The sequence below is a fragment of the Echiichthys vipera genome (assembly GCF_963691815.1).
Source record: "Echiichthys vipera genome assembly, chromosome: 16".
Lineage (NCBI taxonomy): Eukaryota > Metazoa > Chordata > Actinopteri > Perciformes > Trachinidae > Echiichthys > Echiichthys vipera.
This window is the reverse complement of record NC_139841.1, coordinates 21,890,098-21,911,904: the sequence shown is the minus strand read 5'-3', so window position 1 is coordinate 21,911,904 and position 21,807 is coordinate 21,890,098. Positions and strand designations below refer to the sequence as shown.

The 21,807-nt window shown below is 41.0% G+C and overlaps 1 protein-coding gene across 1 annotated transcript in view; it reads left to right on the top strand.

Moving 5' to 3' along the window:
• loxhd1a (lipoxygenase homology PLAT domains 1a) overlaps positions 1-21,807 on the top strand; it is a gene marked incomplete at both ends in the record, with an annotated part of 28,824 nt that overhangs the window by 6,488 nt on the left and 529 nt on the right. The window contains 37 exons of the mRNA XM_083929971.1: positions 905-1,089; positions 2,579-2,677; positions 3,123-3,271; positions 3,352-3,475; positions 3,596-3,846; positions 3,927-4,062; positions 4,235-4,395; positions 4,515-4,601; positions 4,894-5,029; positions 5,118-5,272; positions 5,363-5,523; positions 6,504-6,580; positions 6,679-6,875; positions 6,980-7,172; positions 7,312-7,472; positions 7,562-7,892; positions 8,055-8,206; positions 8,961-9,094; positions 9,546-9,697; positions 9,827-9,931; positions 10,023-10,151; positions 10,242-10,409; positions 10,505-10,686; positions 10,815-10,931; positions 11,585-11,747; positions 12,007-12,161; positions 12,294-12,503; positions 13,003-13,129; positions 13,249-13,457; positions 13,588-13,773; positions 14,854-14,981; positions 15,085-15,202; positions 17,460-17,637; positions 19,674-19,859; positions 20,720-20,890; positions 21,219-21,348; positions 21,616-21,771. Coding sequence (XP_083786097.1) covers positions 905-1,089; positions 2,579-2,677; positions 3,123-3,271; positions 3,352-3,475; positions 3,596-3,846; positions 3,927-4,062; positions 4,235-4,395; positions 4,515-4,601; positions 4,894-5,029; positions 5,118-5,272; positions 5,363-5,523; positions 6,504-6,580; positions 6,679-6,875; positions 6,980-7,172; positions 7,312-7,472; positions 7,562-7,892; positions 8,055-8,206; positions 8,961-9,094; positions 9,546-9,697; positions 9,827-9,931; positions 10,023-10,151; positions 10,242-10,409; positions 10,505-10,686; positions 10,815-10,931; positions 11,585-11,747; positions 12,007-12,161; positions 12,294-12,503; positions 13,003-13,129; positions 13,249-13,457; positions 13,588-13,773; positions 14,854-14,981; positions 15,085-15,202; positions 17,460-17,637; positions 19,674-19,859; positions 20,720-20,890; positions 21,219-21,348; positions 21,616-21,771 — 5,859 coding nt within the window. The remainder of the gene's footprint in view (positions 1-904; positions 1,090-2,578; positions 2,678-3,122; positions 3,272-3,351; positions 3,476-3,595; positions 3,847-3,926; positions 4,063-4,234; positions 4,396-4,514; positions 4,602-4,893; positions 5,030-5,117; positions 5,273-5,362; positions 5,524-6,503; positions 6,581-6,678; positions 6,876-6,979; positions 7,173-7,311; positions 7,473-7,561; positions 7,893-8,054; positions 8,207-8,960; positions 9,095-9,545; positions 9,698-9,826; positions 9,932-10,022; positions 10,152-10,241; positions 10,410-10,504; positions 10,687-10,814; positions 10,932-11,584; positions 11,748-12,006; positions 12,162-12,293; positions 12,504-13,002; positions 13,130-13,248; positions 13,458-13,587; positions 13,774-14,853; positions 14,982-15,084; positions 15,203-17,459; positions 17,638-19,673; positions 19,860-20,719; positions 20,891-21,218; positions 21,349-21,615; positions 21,772-21,807) is intronic.

Sequence of the window (21,807 nt, the reverse complement as noted above, 5' to 3'; positions counted from 1 at the left end):
GTGGTTTTCCCCCCCAGCATCTTTTACATTTTTGACAAAACAATCCCAGCTCAAGGAGGTGCAATTACTAGCATGTTTTGTCACACTTTTACTACTGATAATGCTGATCTTGCGATTTAGATCCATAATAACTGAGCAAACTCCATCTGCAGATAAAAATCATTGATATGGTTGAATGTTCCAGAAAAGACTAGTACCATGAGTTGTGATTGCTTTGTCTACGTCCACTACTATTACGTCCAAAGTTAAGAATGCCTCTAGAATATTGTTGACGACATTGCCAGGGGAGTGTGAATCTAACCATTTGCTCAAATTACAACAATAAAGTAGTAGCGAATATTATAAAGTCAGAGAGACTACTAACATGCTCGTCTAACTATATTTGACATGGCAGAGTCCCGCTGGTGCTGTGAACCTCTCGGGATTGTCTGGATTAATTGTGTGAGAGCTGGCGGGCACTATTAATCTCTTGTTTGGCCGTTTTTTTCTCTAAATTGTGTGAGTGCGGGCAGAAGGCCATTATTGGCATCAAACTACTCCCATATGATTAGTGCAACAAAAATTAAATCTGGTCTGAATCCAACTAAGGAACTTTTGTGTTTGAATCCTCCAGTTTCTCTCTACTGTCTGTCATGAACTCACATGTCGACTCTGGTGCTTGAAAAGTTGTTTTATCCATATACGTAATAACAATGTGCTTTGAAACGGCTATTTCTGATCTTGTTATTCACGATATTTCCAGGACTGAGGCACAGTGCTTGAAAACAATAGTCTCCATTGTTTGGTATCTGCCACTGGAGCAATTCAAACAAATTAAAGGCATTGGTGCGTGTGATGTGGAAAACTCATTTGGGATTACCTGCAGGGTGAATTCATGTCCACACTATGATGGTTGACTCCCCAGGATCGAGCACGACAACACAGGGATGAACGCCAGCTGGTTCTTGGACAGGGTAGTGGTGACCGACATGAACCGGCCCCATTTACGCTTCTATTTCGCCTGCAACAACTGGCTGAGTCGGGAAGAGGCTGACAACCTGTTTGTCAGGGACCTGCTGGGCAGCATGAACCCCATGGACGTCCCAAAATGTAGGTCACTGTGGGACAAACACATAACACAAAGCAGACACAAAGGTTCACTAAGGTTAAGACAAAATAACAGTTGATTAAAATTCCAAATACCTCCAGTACATTGCAGAGAAGCCACAGGGTTTAAAATTTTCACCACCACAAAGTCTGCAGTTTTAAAAATACAAGTTACTTTACATAAACCTAGAGCTCTAATACTTATGCTACTATCACTGTCTGTCTTAGAATCAATTTGACACTAATGTTAGATTAATTTATTGCAAATTAGAAATGTAAAACCACAACAAATGAAACTTGATGTTATTACCAAGTGTCAGTTTTACACAAAGATCCCTGTGGCCTACAGGTCTTTCTACGGTTTCATTTTGTAATTGACTTCCATTGGAGTATAATCCTCAGGTAAACCAGCCCACATGTCCTCTGTTGCAATGTGATCTAACATCTCAGTACCTGCAGTCAGTCAAGCAGAGCACTGTGAAGCCAAAGCTCGGATAAAGACACGAGGACACTGTGCTGTGAGGGAGTGGTCAGAGCAGTACACACACACACACACACACACACACACACACACACACACACACACAGTTATGAATATTTAACTTGTAAACCATCCTAGAGTGGATTAGCAAGACATCTGACTAATCTCAATAGAAAAGTCTGACTAATTGGGATTCAATAGTGCCACTAGGTAGAACATTTAGTTAAGTTTAGTTTGTTTAGTTTATTTTGAACACTTATACACATAGCGAAACATAAATTAACTACAAAATAACGTGTACATAAGTCCGAAAAGGAACAGAAAAAAGTTTTCACTTATCTGGTACTACCCCTTTCCCAGAACTTAAAAAATTAAATCATATTTATTAAATATGCCACACAAATGAACGACTCACTGTCAATCATATATGAGTTAAACAATTACCTCATATTTATTCTGCCAACCCTTCCTCATTGCTACACCTGCTGTAGTTCTATATTCCACAAATTGAAATGCTCATAGTGGTTCAAACACACACTGTTTTTTCTTTTTCTACAGTTTCACCTTAAATGATAATCCCTCTGACAACAGTTTTCTTATGTTACCCAGACGTTTATTTCTTTTTTACATTATTTGTGCAGTCTTAAATTCTACCTGATCCATGAACTTCAGAGCACGTGGCTTTAAAAACAGATTTTTATCGTGTTCCAGATCACTATCCTTATCTTTCCTTATGGCTCTTCTCTGTAGTATGCACAAGGATTGTACGGTGTTTGTAGGTTTGCAATGCTTTATGATCCAGAATGTATAATAATAATAATGATCCTACATATTTAATATAAGGTTTTGTGGTCTAACATCACAAACAGAAATTTATTTTCATATACTCCTGGTCTTTCAGTTCTGAAGATTCTGATAATCAACATTTATTACACTATTAGCCTTTCTGGTGTATTGTTTATATAAATCACTGTGTTTTTTATTTCCTGTTTCATAATTCTTGATTTGCAGTAAATAAATACATAGTCAGTGTCTTCACTGCTGACATGAAGGGAAGTGGAACTGATGCGGACGTCTTCCTCAACATCTTTGGAGAGAACGGTGACACAGGTAGGGTCGCAACTAATGATCTTTTAATGTACATTATTCTATTTTTCTATGATTAACTTCACACCTGTGTTGGATAAAAATGGAAACAATTTAATTTCCCAGAGCCCATGGAGACATCTTCAATTTGCTTAATTTGTGGCATTTACAGACCAGAACAATTTAAAGGTTATTTCATTTACAATTATATAAACTGGGAAATGTGTTTTTTTTAGGCAGGAAGCAGTACATTTTTGACATTTTTACTTGATAAATCAGTCAATTGAATATCAAAATAGTAGGCAATGAAGTTACTGTCAAGAAATCCATTAATCACCTAATCATTTCAGTGTTAGGCACAAGTTGCGCTTATACTGTTGTTTACTTATTATTACTGTAATGCTATTTCCTCACTAATTTCAAAGCGTTTCACTCCTGTTCCAAAATATTTTGTTTATGTTTATGAAAGGAGAGCGACGACTGGACAGTGACAAAGACAATTTTGAACGCGGGTCAGAGGATAAGTTTACAGTTGAGGCACCAAACCTGGGAAGGCTCAGGAAAATCACCATCGGCCACAACAACAGAGGGTCATCAGCTGGATGGTTTCTAGATAAGGCATGTACAGTCTGCATACATAATCTTGACAGATACATGCATAATAACACTCATGATTTGTGCATAATGTGTCTCTCCAGGTGGTGATTGATGACATGGGGAACAAAGAAGTGTATGAGTTCCCAGTCAATCGCTGGTTTGCCATGGATGAATGTGATGGGAAAATACAGAGAGATGTGTTGGTGGGATCCGTGCAGCCAATGGGTGAGAGTACAGTACAAGTCATCATTTTAAAAATAAATAAAACTTAGATTTTTATGCTGATTTCTTATATAAATTATTAGATCAATTGGGAATTCGTTTGTGGATTTTCCTGCATCTTAGGAATTATATACAATGTGCAAGTAATGACTGGTGATGTGAGGGGTGCAGGCACCAACTCTAAGATCCACATGGTCATGCATGGCTCCAAGGGCTTAAAGAACAGCGGCAAAGTCTTCCTGGAGGGTGGTGCTTTTGAGCGCGCTCTCATCGACATTTTCAACGTGGAGATCTGTGAACTGCTCAGCCCACTCAGCAGGGTCACCATCGGGCACGACAACGGAGCTGTTGGAGCTGGATGGTACTGTGAAAAGGTACTACACCTCTGTTTTTTTGGGTAATGAGTGTGGGTTTAAAGTGTCATTCACTCACCAAGCACCCGTTTCTCTTCTAGGTGGTAGTATACTGTCCATTCACGGGCATTGAGCAGACATTTCCGTGCGGGATGTGGCTTGACGAGGATGAGGGGGACGGACTGATTGAGAGGGAGCTGTACGAGATGGTCTCTCTCAGGCAGAAAAAACAGAAGAGTGGGTAGCTTCAACTCACAGTTCTCTCCTCATTTTATCCAAAGAGAATTCAAGTTGAATTTTATAGAAATATATCTGAATCTGAAAACTGAGGGCTTCTGATTTAAAGCATTTTAAATTCCTATAAAATTAGACCTACTTTACTATCAAATCTACTCCTCTCATACTCCAGAGTACCCATGGTCCCTGTGGATTTGGACATCAGATGTAAAGGGGGCAGGGACAGATGCCCAGGTGTTTCTGCAGATCTATGGAGAGAAGGGAAAGTCTGATGAGGTCAAACTGGAAAGCAATTCAGATAGTTTTGAACAGGGCCAGGTGGATAAATTCATGGTAAGTCTTGGCTCATCTGCTAAACGGAGCACATGACAACGTCTCACACTGATAAGTTCTTACACTGATCTGGAAGTTCCTGAGAAATTGTATTTATTCACTGTATCTGATACCTGTAGCTTGAAATGCCCGACATAGGAAGACTGTTGAAAGTGCGTATCTGGCATGAGAAGAGACATCCATTCGCTGGCTGGCATTTAGCGAAGGTGAGACCCATCGTTCCATCTCATAGCACTTACACGTTCAATTAGTTTAATCTTGCACCTGATCTCAGAAATAGAAACTATATGTAAATGAGGATGCAATGCAAATGTTTTTTTTGCAGGAAAAAATTAAAGCATTCAGAAAATGATATTCTGTGCACAGTACTGAGAATTCACAATCTGGAAAATTTGTGTTAATGTCAGTGCTTCAGTCTGCATTTGTCTAAAGGTTAGACCATGAACCAGGGATGAAGACATGTATGACGATGACACATGAGGCTGTGACTTTCTGCAGCTCACTTTGCTCAAGACTCTGACGATGGAGAAATACTCTTTTGAATGCGGCCGTTGGCTGGACATCAATGAGGACGACAATGAGATCGTCAGAGAGCTTCCAGCTACTGGAGCGCTCATCGATGAGCCACTGCCTTGTAAGAAACACGCCGAGGGGACATCACAACACTGTAGGAGCTGTATCAAATATAATATGAGTGTCTTTCTCTGTTTTGTTTTTTTCAGTAATAAAGTATCGTGTCACCATCTGCACCGGCAACGTCAGTGGCAGTGGCACCGATGCCAGCGTCTTCCTCAATGTTATCGGCGACCTGGGTGACACAGGGGAGCGACTCATGTTTATGAGCAAAAACAATGTCAACAAATTTGAAAAAGGAAATGTGAGTGCGGCATTTAAAACACACAGAAGGAATACACATTTTCACGTTTTCATCACGTCTTCAACCAGTTTTCTCTCTGTCTTCCCTCAGCACGATGAGTTTCTCATTGAGTCTGTGTCCTTGGGGCAGGTGCGCAAAGTGCGTGTCGGTCATGATGGCCGCGGTGGAGGCTGTGGTTGGTTCCTTGATAAGGTGATGGTGAGGGAGGAGGGCCAGCCAGAGAGTTTGGCCATTGTGTTCCCCTGTTTCAGGCAAGGCAATGAAACTTTACACACTTCTAAATAAAGGAATAGTTTAATATCTTGTGAAATACAGTTATACGCTTTCTTGCAGAGATTGGTGTCAGATCAATACCACTCTCATGTCTGTATGGTTCATATGAAGCTGTAGAAAGGAGATAGTGAGCTTACCTGGCTCCAAAGGTTTAAAAAAAAAATCACGTTTTAGAACCTCTAAAGCTCACTAAACAACATGTAATATCTAGTTTGTTGTGTAAAAATGGCAAGTTGTAGTTTCGCAGGGAGTGCTTCCAGTCTTTATGCCAAGCTGGTGGCTGCAGCTTCTTATTTACCGGTCAGATATGAGAGTGGTTTTGAGCTTCTAACCTAACTCTTGGGAAGAAAGCAAATAAGTGTCTGTTACATTTTCTTCTGTCTGTTTAACCCACCAAAACACCAAATTGTCCACTCCTCGATTCACTACTTCTCCAGTGGCGTGTGTTTAAGTAATTAGGCAGCTGATGGATGAGTTTGCCACTACAAATAGGCACTAAATGGTGGTCAGCCAGCCTCTCCTTTAGTAACTGGAGCCAAACCTCAAGGCGGAGGTGCAGTGTTACATCTGGAAAGAGACTCTTCCTGTCTGTTTGTCCTATTAGAAGGAAAATGTTTCGTAGAATAGTGTAGCATGTAGTGGTTATGTTCCTTTTGATATTTCTTCAGATTAATAGTGATGTGACCTTATTTCCTCACAGTGAAATAAAATAGAAGTAGAAATTGGAAAATGTTGCTCCAGACCATATATTTTAACTTTTGGGTGTTACTGTTTCTCCTCTATTCCTTGTGTAAACTCAGTTTGTTTCCATGTTTTTAAATTAAACGTTAAAACTGAAGAAATAATAATAATAATGATCATTTCTTTTTCCACACATGTAAATATTCAGGGAAGTTTTGTGGGACGGTTGATCTCACCCACTGCTATAGATTTCAATTAGTTCTATGGGTTTCTTCAGGTGGTTGGACCGTAATGAAGATGATGGACAGATTATCCGTGAGTTGAGCCCAGATGGAGATGGCCTGCTTCTCTTTAGTGAGTGTATAGACATTTTAAACCAAGGATAAGTTACACAAGCGCTCATATTAATACTTATATAAATGGCATTCATTTCCTTTCATTCATCCTCAAAGATGTCAGCTACCACATAGCAATCAAGACAGGCAGTGTGAGTGGGGCCAGCTCGGACTCCAGGGTGTTTGTCAAGCTGTATGGGGAGAAGGGTGATACAAACAAGATGATACTGGCAGTTTCTGACAACGATCTCAGGAACTACTATGAGACAGGACAAACTGACATATTTACCATTGACACCTTCGACATTGGACAGGCAAGTTTTTCAGGCGACATGAATACATTTGCTTCAGTTCAGTTCAGACATTTATTTGTGTTTACTAATTCTATTTTATCCCCTTATATCCTCTGTGCTTACAGATCAACCGTCTCCTGATTGGTCACACTAATGAGGGCTTACGAGCTGGGTGGTTTCTGGACAGTGTGCAGATATCTGTACCAGTTCATGGGAAGGAGTACATGTTCCCGAGCCACCGCTGGCTCTGCAAAGACGAGGCGGATGGGAAAGTGGAGGTTGAGATTTATCCCAGTGAGATTTTGGACATTGAGCAATGTAAATAACAACATTAAAAGCACCGTACAGTCAGAATTCATCATTTTAAACACAGTAACAGTGATTATGAGTTGAAGTATATTGCTCTGCTCTACATAATCTTTTCTATCACAATACTGCGATGCCCCTTCTCTAACAGTGATCAACTATGAAGTAACAGTGGTGACAGGGGATGTGCGTGCAGGTGGCACCAATGCCAACGTCTTCTGTCAGATCTACGGAGACGAAGGAAAAACTGAAGTTATCGCTCTCAAGAGTCGCTCCAACAATTTTGAACGTGGCACCACTGAGATCTTCAGGGTGTGTATGAAGCCTTTTTCCTTTTATGACAATGTATATCAGAGACTCTAAGTTCCTGATATAGACACTGTTTCCCACCTACAACCCAGATCGAGGCTCAGGATGTCGGTAAGATCTACAAGATGCGTCTCTACCACGACGGGAAGGGTATCGGAGATGGCTGGTTCCTGGAGACGGTAGACATCAAGCGGCTGAGGATGGCTATGGTGCAGGTGGAGGTGAAGAAGGACACCAAGAAAGACAAGAAAAAGGACAAGAAAAAGAAGAAGAAAGAAGAAGAGGAGGAGGTAGAGATAGTTGAGGAGCTGCAGGAAGTGGTGGAGACATTTACTTTCCCCTGTAACCGCTGGCTGGCCAGGGATGAAGAGGATGGGGAGATTGTGGTTGAGCTGCTGACTGAGGACAATGAAGACCTGGAGGGTAAGTAGAGCCCGATATAATGTGTTGACCCGCGGTTATTTGCTTCCAAAGGCTAGTTTGTTTGTTGGATTTAAATCTGACATTTTGAATGAAGGCTGAATTAGGTATATGTCAACATTAAAATGTCCCTCATCATGAGTTTTTACTTTGTTTTCTTCTCAGTGAACTCATATGAGGTCCATGTGTTTACTGGGACTATGTGGGGGGCTGGGACTGATGCCAATGTTTACGTCAACATCTACGGAGAGATTGGCGACACAGGGGAGCGTCGACTCAGGAAGGCAAACAACCTGAACAAATTTGAAAAAGGCCAGGTAAGCTGTGTTTCTGTCAGTTCTAGATGTGCTTATTTGTATGTTCATTTGTTTCACACACACGTAAATACACATCACATAAAATATGTACTATATGTATATATAATATTTGTGAGAGTGTGGGAGAAACCTGTAATAGTTTATATAGAAACCTCACCCAAAAGACAAACAAAAGGTCAAATGTAAACATATAAAATCACCAGTACATTTTAAATATTAATGTGCAGAAACTTCACATGAAATTATCTTAGACTTAAAGTTTCTTTAAAAAATGCAGAGAAAGTTTCAGTGAAATCCATTTTTTCTCTTCTTCTCTGTCTCTTTTTATGAGATGGTATGTTTTGGTGAAAATAAGATGAAGATTGTGTCTGTGTGGGTGGATTAAAAAAATGTAGTATATAATAATTTGAAGGAATAGTCTGACACTTTGGGAAATGTGGAAAATTGTGTGTGAAATATGAGGCTTTTTGCACAAGAGGGGATCAAAGAGAACAGAGGCTTCATTCTTCCATTGGTCAAAAGATTTATTCCTGTGATCTGCTGTGTTCTACGGTACATGGTCATGTTTTGTTTTTTAATCATTGATACTATCTTCATGTATACGCTTCTTTTGTCAAACACATGTTGGATCAAAGGAGCCTTGCAGGTTAAATACACATCAAATAAATAAGTAATGAGGTTCTCATGGACCGCTAAACTGAGACCTGTGACATTTCTTGACCCTTTGACTCTTGTTTGTTGGCGTGTGACCCAGGAGGATGTTTTCAACATCACGGCGGTCGACTTAGGGATCCTGAAGAAGCTGAGGATCCGACATGACAACAGTCAGGCCAGTGCCGGCTGGTTTTTGGACAGAGTGGAGATTGTGGACAACAAAGATGACACCACGTGAGTCACAATGACATTAGAAAGAGAGCAGAGCAGGCATTAGCACTTTAATCCAGATGTGTAACTGCAGCTTCACACAAGTCCTTTGAGTAATTAAACCATATAATTACAAAAAAAGGTTAATCAATCATTTATTTTATAGATAAAGGATTTACACTGGGCTGCATCATTCTAGACACCAAATTATTGCCACAGGTTTCACAGAAAAACATTCTCCTACATAACAGGCAGAAGCTGTGCACATAAAATGTCTATAGAGCTCCACTGTGTGGCGTGACATGGTAATCTGAAATAGTGGAGACTATCGATCAACCTAAATAGAGATGGCCCTTTTCTTTAAGTATTTATGGACACAGGAACATTTTCCCTCAACAGCGATTATTGCATTAACACTAGGCAGACTGTACAGTGCACAAAATATATTATACATTCATTATATATTGTGTTTTAGGTACTTTTTCCCTTGTAAACGCTGGCTTGCTGTTGATGAGGATGATGGACAGCTTGCCAGGGAGCTGGTCCCTGTGGACGAGGCTTTTATGAAGAAAGGGGATGATGATGATGAGGAAGACTCTGAAGCCACACTTGGTCTGGAACAGAAAGGTGAGAGCAGCAGTATGGCTGCCCTGAGAAAGAGAGGAACGCTGCGTTGAAGAATCAGATTGATCTCTGAAGAAGACAAGCTTTTTTTAAATCTAATGTTTAACTTATTCTGGTTTCTTATTATTACAGCCATGTCAACAACATACACAATGAGGATAAAAACTGGTGACAAAAAGTATGCAGGAACTGATGCTAATGTCTTTGTAATCCTGTACGGGGCCAAGGATGACACAGGTAATACCTCACACTGAAGACACTGGACATCATACTGAATTTATATCTCTATGTAATTGAACAAATGACTCCATGATGTGCACATCGACAGGGATAATTAACCTGAAGGCTTCAAAGACTCATAAGAATAAGTTTGAGCGGGGTCTGATCGACGAGTTCATTGTGGAAGCTGTGGACATCGGACCACTAAAAAAGCTGCATATTGGACACGACAACTGTGGTACAGTAGGACAGACTCCCTGCCTGTGCAATGCATACTACAAAAAGGAGTCTACATGAGTTATTGCAGTAATTTGTGTAAATGTTTAAGGCGGAGGATCAGCAGGCTGGTTCCTTGACTGGGTGGAGATTGATGCTCCGTCTCTTGGACAGAAACTGCGCTTCCCCTGTGGTCGTTGGTTAGATAAAGGGGAGGACGACGGGGCCATCGCCAGGGACCTTTTCCCTAATCCTCTTCAGACGGAACTTTACACACCATGTAAATCGTCATTGCATGAGAGTCTACATCACACTTACAGAAAAGAAGATATTTGTCATTTCATGCATTTAATTGTTTTTTTTTGTTTTTTGTAGTTGTTCCTTATGAAATTAAAATCTTCACGAGTGACGTGTTTGGAGCTGGTACAGATGCAGACGTCTTCATTGTCCTGTACGGGCGAGATGCAGTGTGCACTCAGCAGAAGTCTCTGTGTGTCAACAAGCGGGAGAGGAGGATGTACTTTGAGAGAGGAGCTGAGGACATGTTTATTGTTGAGGTATAATAACAGTGAATAGTCATAAACAGATAAATAAGTAGAATAAGTGAATTCAACAAGCTCTGGAGGCACTGCCCTCCCCTGGCAATACTGAATGAATTCAGTGATGTTTGCTGCTTTCTGTGCAGCTAGAAGATGTGGGGGATTTAATTGAAAAGATTCGGATCGGCCATGACAACCGCGGGGTCAACCCAGGCTGGCATCTGGACAGAGTGGAGATCAGACGTCTGCTCAGGAAGGGAAAGGTACTGCCAAAAAGGACAGCTCCAGTTGCAATACTGTAAAATAAAAATACTCAGTTACAAGTAAAAGAACAAGATCAGCAAAATGCGTCAAAAAGGGGTACTGGTTAGAGTTAAACTATCATCACCTATATTATTTGATGATTATTGCTGATGCATTAATCTGTAAGTAACATTTTATGTTTGTAGTAGATCGAGGTTGAGCTATTTGATCTACTTTATAAAGTGTTTTTGCTAACAATCTATAAAAATGCATCATATTCTATAAGATGATCATATTTTTTTACATGGAAAATCTTCATCTGTTAATTAAAGTATTTGCCTGTGAAATGTAGTAGGGTATAAAGTAGCAAGTGCCTCAAAAATCAACGGACTTTATTTCAGTACATGTACCTTTATGCTTAACTTACATCTCAAATATTGGTTGTAGAGGATTTACACTTGCTTTTTCCCTACTCTCACGTACTAGAAACACTCAACCACTATTTTTGACCAGTAGGTGGAGATGTTCTCTTCACAGATAAACAAGGGAAATCCAGCACTGTGATTTTATTTTTAACAGACAAAGACAAGACACTGTGTTCATGGATTCTTCTCTTACACAAATGATGTAGTAGATATGTTTTAGCCATGTTGCCCCCTCTCCCTCTCTGTAGGGTTCAGAGACTGTCATCTTCCCATGTGAGTGCTGGCTCGCAAAGTCGGAGGATGATGGAGAAACGGTGAGAGAGCTGGTGCCCTCTGACATCATCACTGAAAAACTTTTACGAGACGGAAGCCTGAAAGTCACCGAAGTCGAGGTGGAAGATGCCCTGGAGAGTATGTTATTATACGTAGACAAACATTACATTCAGCTGCATTTACAAACACAAACATGCAAAAATATGTGCAGGATTTGTCTCCCTGTTCTCGTCCTGTTTCCCCCATTTTTGAGCACTTTTTAATCCCTGAGTGAGTCTCTGTCATGAAAGTGGCATCAAACAGCGTTAGAAAATTGCTTTCTTTTCTCTCGATTATCTGCCAGTTGCACTCAAACTGATCCCCCGTGTGCTTGAATGTGATTACCATCCCCCTACAGCTCACACATACACGGTGGCAGTGACGACAGGTGATGTGTATGGAGGCGGCACTGACGCTAACGTCTTCCTCACGATTTACGGAGACCTGGGGGACACTGGGGAGAGGAAACTCCGCAAGTCCGAGACAAACAGCAACAAGTTTGAACGGGGATCTGTAAGAAAGCATTTTGTGTATTATCCACACATTTATCAGCTTGATAAAAGAATGCAGCAAATTTATCATACAAAAAAAAAAAACATTAAAATTACATGTGTGTGTGTGTATGGTCCCGTTTTATCTCCCCAGGTGGATAAGTTCACTATGGAGGCCGTCGACCTAGGACAGGTTTTCAAGATAAAAATCCGCCACGATAACAGTATGATGAGTGCTGACTGGTACTTGGACCAGGTGGAGGTGGTTGACGTGGATACGGAAGAGGTCTTTCTGTTTTTGTGTGAACGTTGGCTGTCCAGGAAGAGGGAGGACCGACGCATTGAGAGAGTCTTCTATGTGAAGGTAGCCTGAAAGACGTCCGTCTGTGACTGTGTGTAAGAGGTGCCTATGATCTACATTCTGAGGATTTGAGATATCGATTTCTTAGGTTTCTGGCTTCCATCCTTTTTCCAATGAAAGAAATTGTGGTTCTCACAGCTTTAAAAAAATTCATTTGAACAAGTCTGTCTACAGCCATGCAAGCGGCTCTCTCAGAATGTACTAAATGCTAACATTCTTACAATAAAAACATTAACATGTGGTTGTTTTGCAGGTATAATGTTTACCACTTTAATTTGTTAGAATACTAACATTTACTTATTACCACTGAGTCTAAGTACAACTGAGGCCAATGGGAAAATCATTAGTTTGGCAGGTATTTGGGTGAATTCTTTAAGTGCAACACAATGTTTTGTTAGAAAAATTTTAATACCATTTCACTGGATGTCTTAAGCTCATATATCCACAAGGCCCTTTTCTGTGTTTCTATAGATCTCAGCATGTGTCTTCTGTGTTCTTTCAGGGTTATGAAGGAGTTAGAGAGAGCCTAAACAGTAAAAAGAGGAACTCAGCCCCGGCAGTGAAGAGCGTCGACAGTAACATGAACAAAAAGAGCAAAAAGAAGAAGGAGAAAGAAATTGAGCTCCCGAGTAAGAAAAAATCCTCAGCATTACACACTGGATTCTCTTCTCTGAGAATGTCTGTCATTGAAATTCTGACACATAGATCTTTACATAATATCTTGCTGTGCTGTGGCCTACCTGCGCAGTCATACCATACCACATCACCATCTGTACTGGGCTGGAGCGGGATGCGAGCACCACCAGCAGGGCTTATGTGATCATTATCGGGGCCAATCACACCCAGACAGAAAGGTTGTGGCTGGACCTGCCGGACGAGAAGAAGGGCTTTGAGGCCGACTCTCTGGAGAGCTTTCAGTGCCACGGTTCAGATGTGGGGGAGATCAAAAAGGTTGAGGTGAGGAAGGGGAGGAGGTATTGCTTGTTCAATGATGACCGTGCACTATAAGGCAAACACATACACACATGAAGATACAGAAAAATACACCCACGTTGCTTGAAGTGATTGTTTCTCGTCCTCCCTGCAGCTCGGTCATGATGGGGCCACTCCGGAGAGCTGCTGGCTGGTTGATGAGCTGTCTGTTGCTGTGCCAACCAAAGGGGTCAAATATATCTTTTCTTGCAAGTGCTGGCTGGCCAAAGATCGAGGAGATGGTTTGACTTCTAGAGTATTCAACGTGCTGGATGCAGAGGCCATAGCCATCTGCCAGCAGGTGAAATGTGAACAAAACATATGGCTAAGAACATACATCACAGTTCAAATCAAATTACCGCAACAGACTAGTGATAATGAGTCCATTTCTATCATACGGTCACTAATGAAACCAATGGTATGCTATTAACTTTGAGGGGAATGGTGCACATATAAAACATATACATATAACATATAAAATAAACATAAAATATGAATAAAATATGTAAAATTATATCAATTTCTACCAAAACAAACCGAAGTGAGAAGGCAGCAAATCTCCACTATGGTGAAAGCTACGGAAACAGTCAAGTATAGAAAACACTTTGGGTTTCATACATAAAAAGCAGAGCTAGATACGAAAAGCTGCATGCAAACTGTCACGGACAGGTTTCATATTGCGGTGACGGTGCTGACACAGCCCTGTGGAGACAGGACAGCCAATGCGAGACTATGCTGACGGTAATACGGCCAACGTGAGTGCCCGTCTTTCTCGACTGCAGTCAAACCAGCCGTCACTCGAATCTCCGTGGTCAAATCAGCCGATGCTTCAACTATCGTGCATCCGTATCTGTACTGACGCTTCTTAAAGTCATTCAAACGGCCTAGAAGGAGCTGATGGAGAGAAATGACAGGACACACTCTGGGAAAGTTTGTGAAAAAACACATGTGACTACATCTTGTTTTCAAAATAAGTGGTAAAGGGTTTTTTATAAAATATATGGAAATACCAGTAAGTCGGAAATGTTGTTATTTTTTTAGTTTTGGTTAGTGGAAAAAATAAACAATTCCTGACAGTGACTGATACATCTGAGCTGAAGACATCTCTGAATACAGACACAATTCAAGCATTTTTACTGTATCAACATACAGTAGATATATAAGAGTTAAGGTCCCATATGTGTACCTTGAAATGGCCGCATTCCTGAATACTTTAGGTGCTGACTTCAGAACATCTGTCACCACATACATGCTGAAAATCAAAAATGTTTACTTATCAATTTAGATTCATTTATATGACCTTTGTTTGTAATTTATGAGTTTGTTTAGTTATGTTTTCAAGGTAATACTGTAAGTAAAATGTCTAATATTTTCACGTCAGATTATTTACGAGGTGACCGTAGTGACAGGAGACGTGCAGAACGCAGGAACTGACACCCAGATCTTCATGTCTGTGTTTGGAGCCAACGGCACCACAGAGGAGATGCTGCTGCAGAAGAACGAGGACAGGTAAGGTAGCCAAAAACTGACGTCATAAAACTTCCAAACAAAGAGACCGTTTCATTATGCTGCTGATAATAAAAATCTGTGTTGTTTGTGTGGTGGATAACAGATTTGAGCGTGGTCAGGAGGACACTTTCAACATGGAGATTGATGACATTGCTCCACTGAGGAAAATGAGGCTTCGTATTGATGGCTCCGGCAGTCGACCTGACTGGTTTCTGGATAAGGTCAGCTCACCTTAAGAGAAAAACTCGACTGATTTTACACATCAAAGTCTGTTTGAATATATTGAGGAGGACTCCTGAACTGAATGTTGGAAAAGTAACCCGCTCCTCAACTCTGCTTGAGGCCAACATCCAGAGGCCCCATCTGCAGCTGCTAGTATAACACACTCAACCGTCAGGGGCCGGAAGACCAATACGTAGAATATGACAGACGTGTCTCAGGTTCTGCTGTATCAATTTGTATATTGTTTTTTAAACTGTCTGTGAAGAGTCTGACAACTCCACAGGAGTGTAATGCTAAATCGGCCGTGCACTCTCTCTGCGTGTTCAGGAGATGTTCACATGCAAGAAAATAGATTACAGATTACAGCAAAATGAAAGCTCTAAGCAGGTTTAAGTCTCCAGAATAAGCTGACCATGCATGATGCACAGGTCTCCTTAAATCTTGTCAAGGCCTAATTGGTTATGAAGAAGAAACTGCAGAGCTCATCCATAAAACATAAAACCAGGAGCATAAAAAGCAGAACAGTAACTGTTAGCATCTTCCAAAATCAATACTACATACAGAGCAGTCACAGGTTTGTGTTTTTATGCCTGCACTCTGAATGCTGTAGGTCACAGGATCATTCAATCTATTATATCACACAGACACTACACACACACATCTATCCCTGCCTGCAGGAGAATGGTCAATGATTCACCCACCCACACAAACACACACACACACACACATACAGCAGGGCCCAGAGTTCCTGGAGTGAGCATATTGACCCATTTTATTCACCATTATCACTCACGTTGTTGAGGTTTTTGGCATCACACACACGCCCGCACACACACACAGTACACACATGCACACAAACAGGCAGTAATGAGTGTGATCATCAGAGAAAGAAAACTTTTGATTTTAAATTTCCTTTCAGTGTGAATTGGTGAGTCTTAGTGCAAATATCACCAATTTTGAATGCATAGTCCTGCAAAATAATGAACTGCATTAATATATATAGTTTCCCAAATAGGTTCAGTACTTTTTCTCTTTGGCTGACCCTGTGAGGACAACATCACTGCTCACCTCCAAATTCAGTCTGATGTCTCAGGCCAAATGCTTTGATGAAACAGAACACATTTCCTATGCAAATGTCTTCTCTGGTAAAGGCACCATGCCTGCAGAGCAGCAGAGCAGTCAGGAACAATACCAAGCCCTGTCCGTCCGTGCCTGGGACTCAGCGACTGCAAACATCTCCTTGACTTGACCCTGCACAGAGCCTTGTGTGTTCAGCATCACAAGCAGATGTGCTGCCTTTATGGATTGCTGGGTCTATGTATTGAAATGAACACAACAGTGCACCGGGCAGACTGCCAGCATAGTAATCTGCCCAAATAAATATGCAGAGTGGAGAGGTAATACGAGTGTGGCTGCCTGAGCTGAGTCTTTGTCTGGTAATGAAATGTTTCCCAGGACTAGTGATCAGACATCCTTGGAGAGGCAGGGTTTGGGTTCACACACGGTAACACATTAGTGTCCTCAATATGACAATGTATGACACAGCACTTATTCATATATTCATCTGGTGTTTATCCCTGCTAGTGGCTCTAGGGATGTTGGTTTACCCGTTTAATTCAGACCAAAGTATTACTTGTATTTGATTGATGGACATGAGATTTTTGTATATTCATGGTTCCCAGAGGATGAATTTTAATGACTTTGGTGATCCCATGCCTCCAAGATGTTTGAACTATTGGATTGATATGAAATTCGGTTCAGGCTTTCATGTTCCCCTCACCATGAATTGTACCAACTTGGATAACTAACATTGATATGGTTGATCCCTTAACTTTTCCTCTACCACCATCATCAGGTCAAATGTGTTTTGGTTTTTATGACAGAACCGCTGCAAAACTAAGACACTTTAGAGTGAACCTGCTGAAATTCAGAATGTTACCGTTCTCATTGGGAGCATGTTAGCATTTAACTCAAAGCTCCATTGTGCCTAACCTCACAGAGCCACTAGCAGAGCTGTACTTTCTTCCACATTATATCAGAATTCAGGTTAAATCTGCGCTTTAAAACTCTGTCTTGTACTGATTGTATGTTCTTGTTACAAGCGGATCCATAGCTAGGAAGTTAGAAAAAGTGTGCATGCATACACTTTTGGCGTCATACTTTTAATCACAAAACACAGTGGATCATAAAAAACATCCATGTCAGGATTCTGAGTGACATGAATGAAATTCAAAGGTGCTAACTCTGTGCATCTAGGTGATCATGCGTAACCTGACCACAGAGGAGGTGTCTGTGTTCACCTATGAGGAGTGGCTTTCCAGGACACATGGACCCAAGAGAACCATGATCTGCGAGATGGCTGCTATGGTGGACGAGGAGATGATGGTGGAGCCCACCACCTATATAGTCCAGGTCAAGACCAGTGACAATGCAGGTAAGTTCTCAACTCATGTCGGCTGTCGCTTCCTCAAAAACGTTTTGTTGAGTTTATCGGGTATTCCAGTTTAAAACTGTGAATGTGCAGTAAACTGTCCTGTTGCAGTCTTTCTTTCACTTTTCCTGTGAAAATGAGTACACGGTGGTTATTACAAACTCGGGATATGTTTTATTTATTTCTATGCTTACATCATTAGATATACTTTTCAAAAAAATATATCTATTTGTGCCTCATCATCGCAGCTTGCATATGTCAGTGTTTTTATCTAGTTTATTTGAAGACTTTTTAACACTCTGAAGATATAAAACTACCAATTTCTATACTATTAATTATAAAGTGACTGTCCTGTCCTAGTCCTGACCCTCAGATTAGAAACCACTGATCTAAAGTGTCTCAGTAATATCTAATCAAATGTTTTTTAGCATTTACACCAGAAAAAGAAGGGGACCTAGGACTGATCTTTTGGGAACACCTTTAACTGTTAACGTTTGGATCACACCTTGGAGGCAGAGGAACTGAAGAGTTTTAACACATTCAACAGAGGAGGGCTAAGTCCAATAATTAGGCACAGCAACGTTATCCACCAATCCATCCTTTCATCTCTGGGTCAGTGTCAGGTCAGATCCAGGGATGCTCGGAGTGAGCAGAGACATCCGCTTTCATCAGTAAAATCCTCCATGTTTTCCTGGGGGATCCTGAGGAACTCAAATGTCAGATGAGAGATTTCATCTGTCAAGTCATGTCCTGGGTCCACCTTGCCATCACCTCTCATGATTGTTTTCTGAACTCTTTCAAAAAACAGGGTAACCCGCAGGTGCGTAAATGGCAAAGTTCAAAGTGCACGGTGGCTTGATATTTCTAAGATGAGTGAACTCCTCACCCTGTAGTGCCAAATTAGTGCTACAACCTTGTGGAGACTATTTATGTCTGTAATCTCATTATTTCAACCACTATCCAAAGCTCAAGGCTGAGGTCAGGGATATGTTACATAGGTCCTTTCCTCATTTAACCTGTCCAGTCAGGTTTAAGTCTAACATGGTAATGAAAGAAATCCTTTCCCAAAAACCGTACGCATCCTCTCTTTCCTTCATGCAGTATTTCCTATAACTCTGTAGTGCTGCTGATCAATACGATAGCGTGTTGGGAAGTCTGATCCGACTTCAAAGGACAGCTCTCTGCCCTTGGCTGTTACTGGAAGCTAAGACGTAGCTCCGCATCACCACTGAGGCTCTGGGAGGAATAATGAGCCAGGCTAACACACACGCACACACACACACACACACTCACACACACACACACACACACACACACACACAGAAAACGCTATAAAGGCGATGCTGTGCATAAGGTAATTTTCTCCCTTGGGAGTATTATAGGATGATTTGCATGTAAAGTGTGAAGTGGCATTGAATGTCAAGCATTTATGGAGGTATGTGAACATAAAATGATGATTTAAAGGGAACAGCAACATAAAATGCAATGCTAACACTGTTATTGCTCATTAAAACTACAGAACTGTTAATTCATATCAGAGTATAAAATATCATAATTTATTTTAGTTTAGTGCGTGGACATGTGTAGAACTTTAATGAACTCACTGTAATGAAATAATGAAGCACAGAGGGAGTATAGACGGGCTGTGTGAGTCACAAAACGTGCCTTTCCCTACTGCTCACTTTACTCCTTGCATGATGTGGCTGGTCGTTAGCCGATCTGTTTCTTCAGGGTTTTGAAGTCTCTGCATTAGTTAAAAGATCTACATCAAAGTGCAATTTACAAGAATAATATCAAGTACATTTTATAGTTTGTTTCATTCATCACTTTAAGTTATTAATTAGAAAAATATACAATTCAGAAATGTCATTACAATGACGTTTAAATGAAACTATTTTGATTTTAAAGCTGGAAAATCGGAGCACAGTTAATTCACAGTATATTGCAAAGATTTTGTTATAATCCAACATGTTTTTGTTCTATGGAAGCAGAAATTCTGATAAATGTTTCTAAATGGTGACTATCTTCTGTCTCCTCAGGGGCAGGCACTGATGCCAAAGTGTGGCTCATCATTTTCGGAGAGAACGGAGACACAGGGACGCTGGCATTGAAAGAGTGCAACAAGTCCAACAAGTTTGAGCGCAAGCAGGTGGACACGTTTCGCTTCTCGGATATCCTCAGCATGGGAGAGCTCTCCAAAGTACGAGTCTGGCACGACAACTCAGGTCAGCCCTCAGACAGTCGCTCTGCACGTTGGCCTGAATAGTTCTGCACTTTGTAACTGTCATCGTGAAAAGTGCTATGTAAAATAAGGTTTAAAGCGGCAGTAAGTAAAAAGCAAAAGAAAATGGCAGAATTTAAAACAAAGAGAGACCTTTTCTTGCAGCTGTCCTTCTTCCCTCTCTGTCCTGAACCAATAAGAACGCTTTCTCTCTCTGAAATGACCTGTAATTGGCCAAAGTCTCCCATCACGGGCTGGATTTTCTAAAGCCTGAAAACAGAGCCAAGATGAGGTGCAGACGTCAAGTTTTCTCCCAGAACACCTTAATTTCAAAATGATGAAACAGTATTGTGGATTTTTTTGACCAAAAACGGCACAAATAAACTGCCTACTCCAGGTTTAAGTTTCAACTGTAAAGGATTTCAAGTCCCCGCAAAGTGTTGCAGCAGATTTTAGCAGCTTGTGAAGACTTTAAACAATGTATTTCGCATCATATAGCAGATATCAGTGGACAGCCTGTGAACCTCCCTTGTGCTTTGCGGCCACATAGGGAAGCCAAACACTGTTCATCTGCACACACTGCACACATTGCCAAGACGCAGTGCTGGATTTAAATCAACAGTCACTTAACCTAAGATAAATCTGGCCACAGATCTTTAGTCTGACATCAAAGGAGATGTCTGAATCACAGTTGATGGCTTAATGGAGCTGCTATCCAACACCAACAACTGCTACATCACTGTCCGGCTTTGGGGGAACCTGAAAGGGTGGCACAGCTTTTTGCACATTGGCCTGAGAGATCCACTTTCATCACTCAACATTTTTACTTAGTGTGTTTTTCCCCCTTGATCACATTCCCCCCAGGTCCTGCTCCAGGGTGGCACTTGGACTATATTGATGTAAAGGATGAGATCATGGACAAAACATTTCGTTTCCCATGTGATCGCTGGCTTGCCAAGAATGACGATGATGGACAGATAATGAGAGAGCTGGCGTGTGCTAACAACGACTACTTGGACCTGGACGAGAAGACAAGTATGGCTATCAATGAGACAAAATTTAATTACGTCCTGTATTTTTTCCACGAAAATGGAAATGGAATGTGGAAATAACAATGAGAACTACTAAGAGATGTAATTATTCAGTGTAAATACATTAAATTACTGTTACAGAAAAAATGCAGACTATAAATGGTATCAAAAATGTGATTTGGTTTCATGAAACGTTAAGGATTCTAAGTTTTTTCATTCATCACATATACAGTATGTCTGTGCTAACACATCTTTATGTATGCTGTATGTTCTGTGTGGAGATGAGGCAGTGGGAGACTCTATTTTAACTGTCCATGTTTCCTCCCTGAAAGAATACGAAATTTGTATCACAACTGGAGACACTGAAACCAAAGAAAATGCCTGGATTGTACTTGAGGGGAAGAAGGGCCGATCAAAAGAATTTGTAATGGAGAACTCCTCAAAGAAGAAGAGGTTCATGCGGTAGGTACTTAATTTAATGAGCTGCGACTTGTTTACATGAAAAAGCTTAAAGAAATGGGCTTCCTCTCCCCCCTAATTCTGCCTTTACACTTGTTATCCCACAAGCACTGAGCATTTGAGCTCAGACCAACGCTGCCATCCTCTATGATGACATTACACCATCCAGAACAAATTGGCAGTGACATGAATTTAAAGTGGTGTGGGGTGGGCCAATTTAAGTGAACAGCTACTCGCTCTGACATGCTTATTTTCCTCTCTTCTCTTTAGGGGAAATGTTGACAGGTTTGAGTTTTCATCCAAAAACCTGGGGGACATCGCTGGTATCTGCCTGGGCCACACACCCAAGGATGGAAAGAAAGTAAAGGGGGAGGTTTACTGGCATGTGGAGGAGGTCGTCGTCACTGAAAGGGAACTGGGAAACAAGTAAGACATCAGTTACTGCTCAGTGACCCGGTGAAG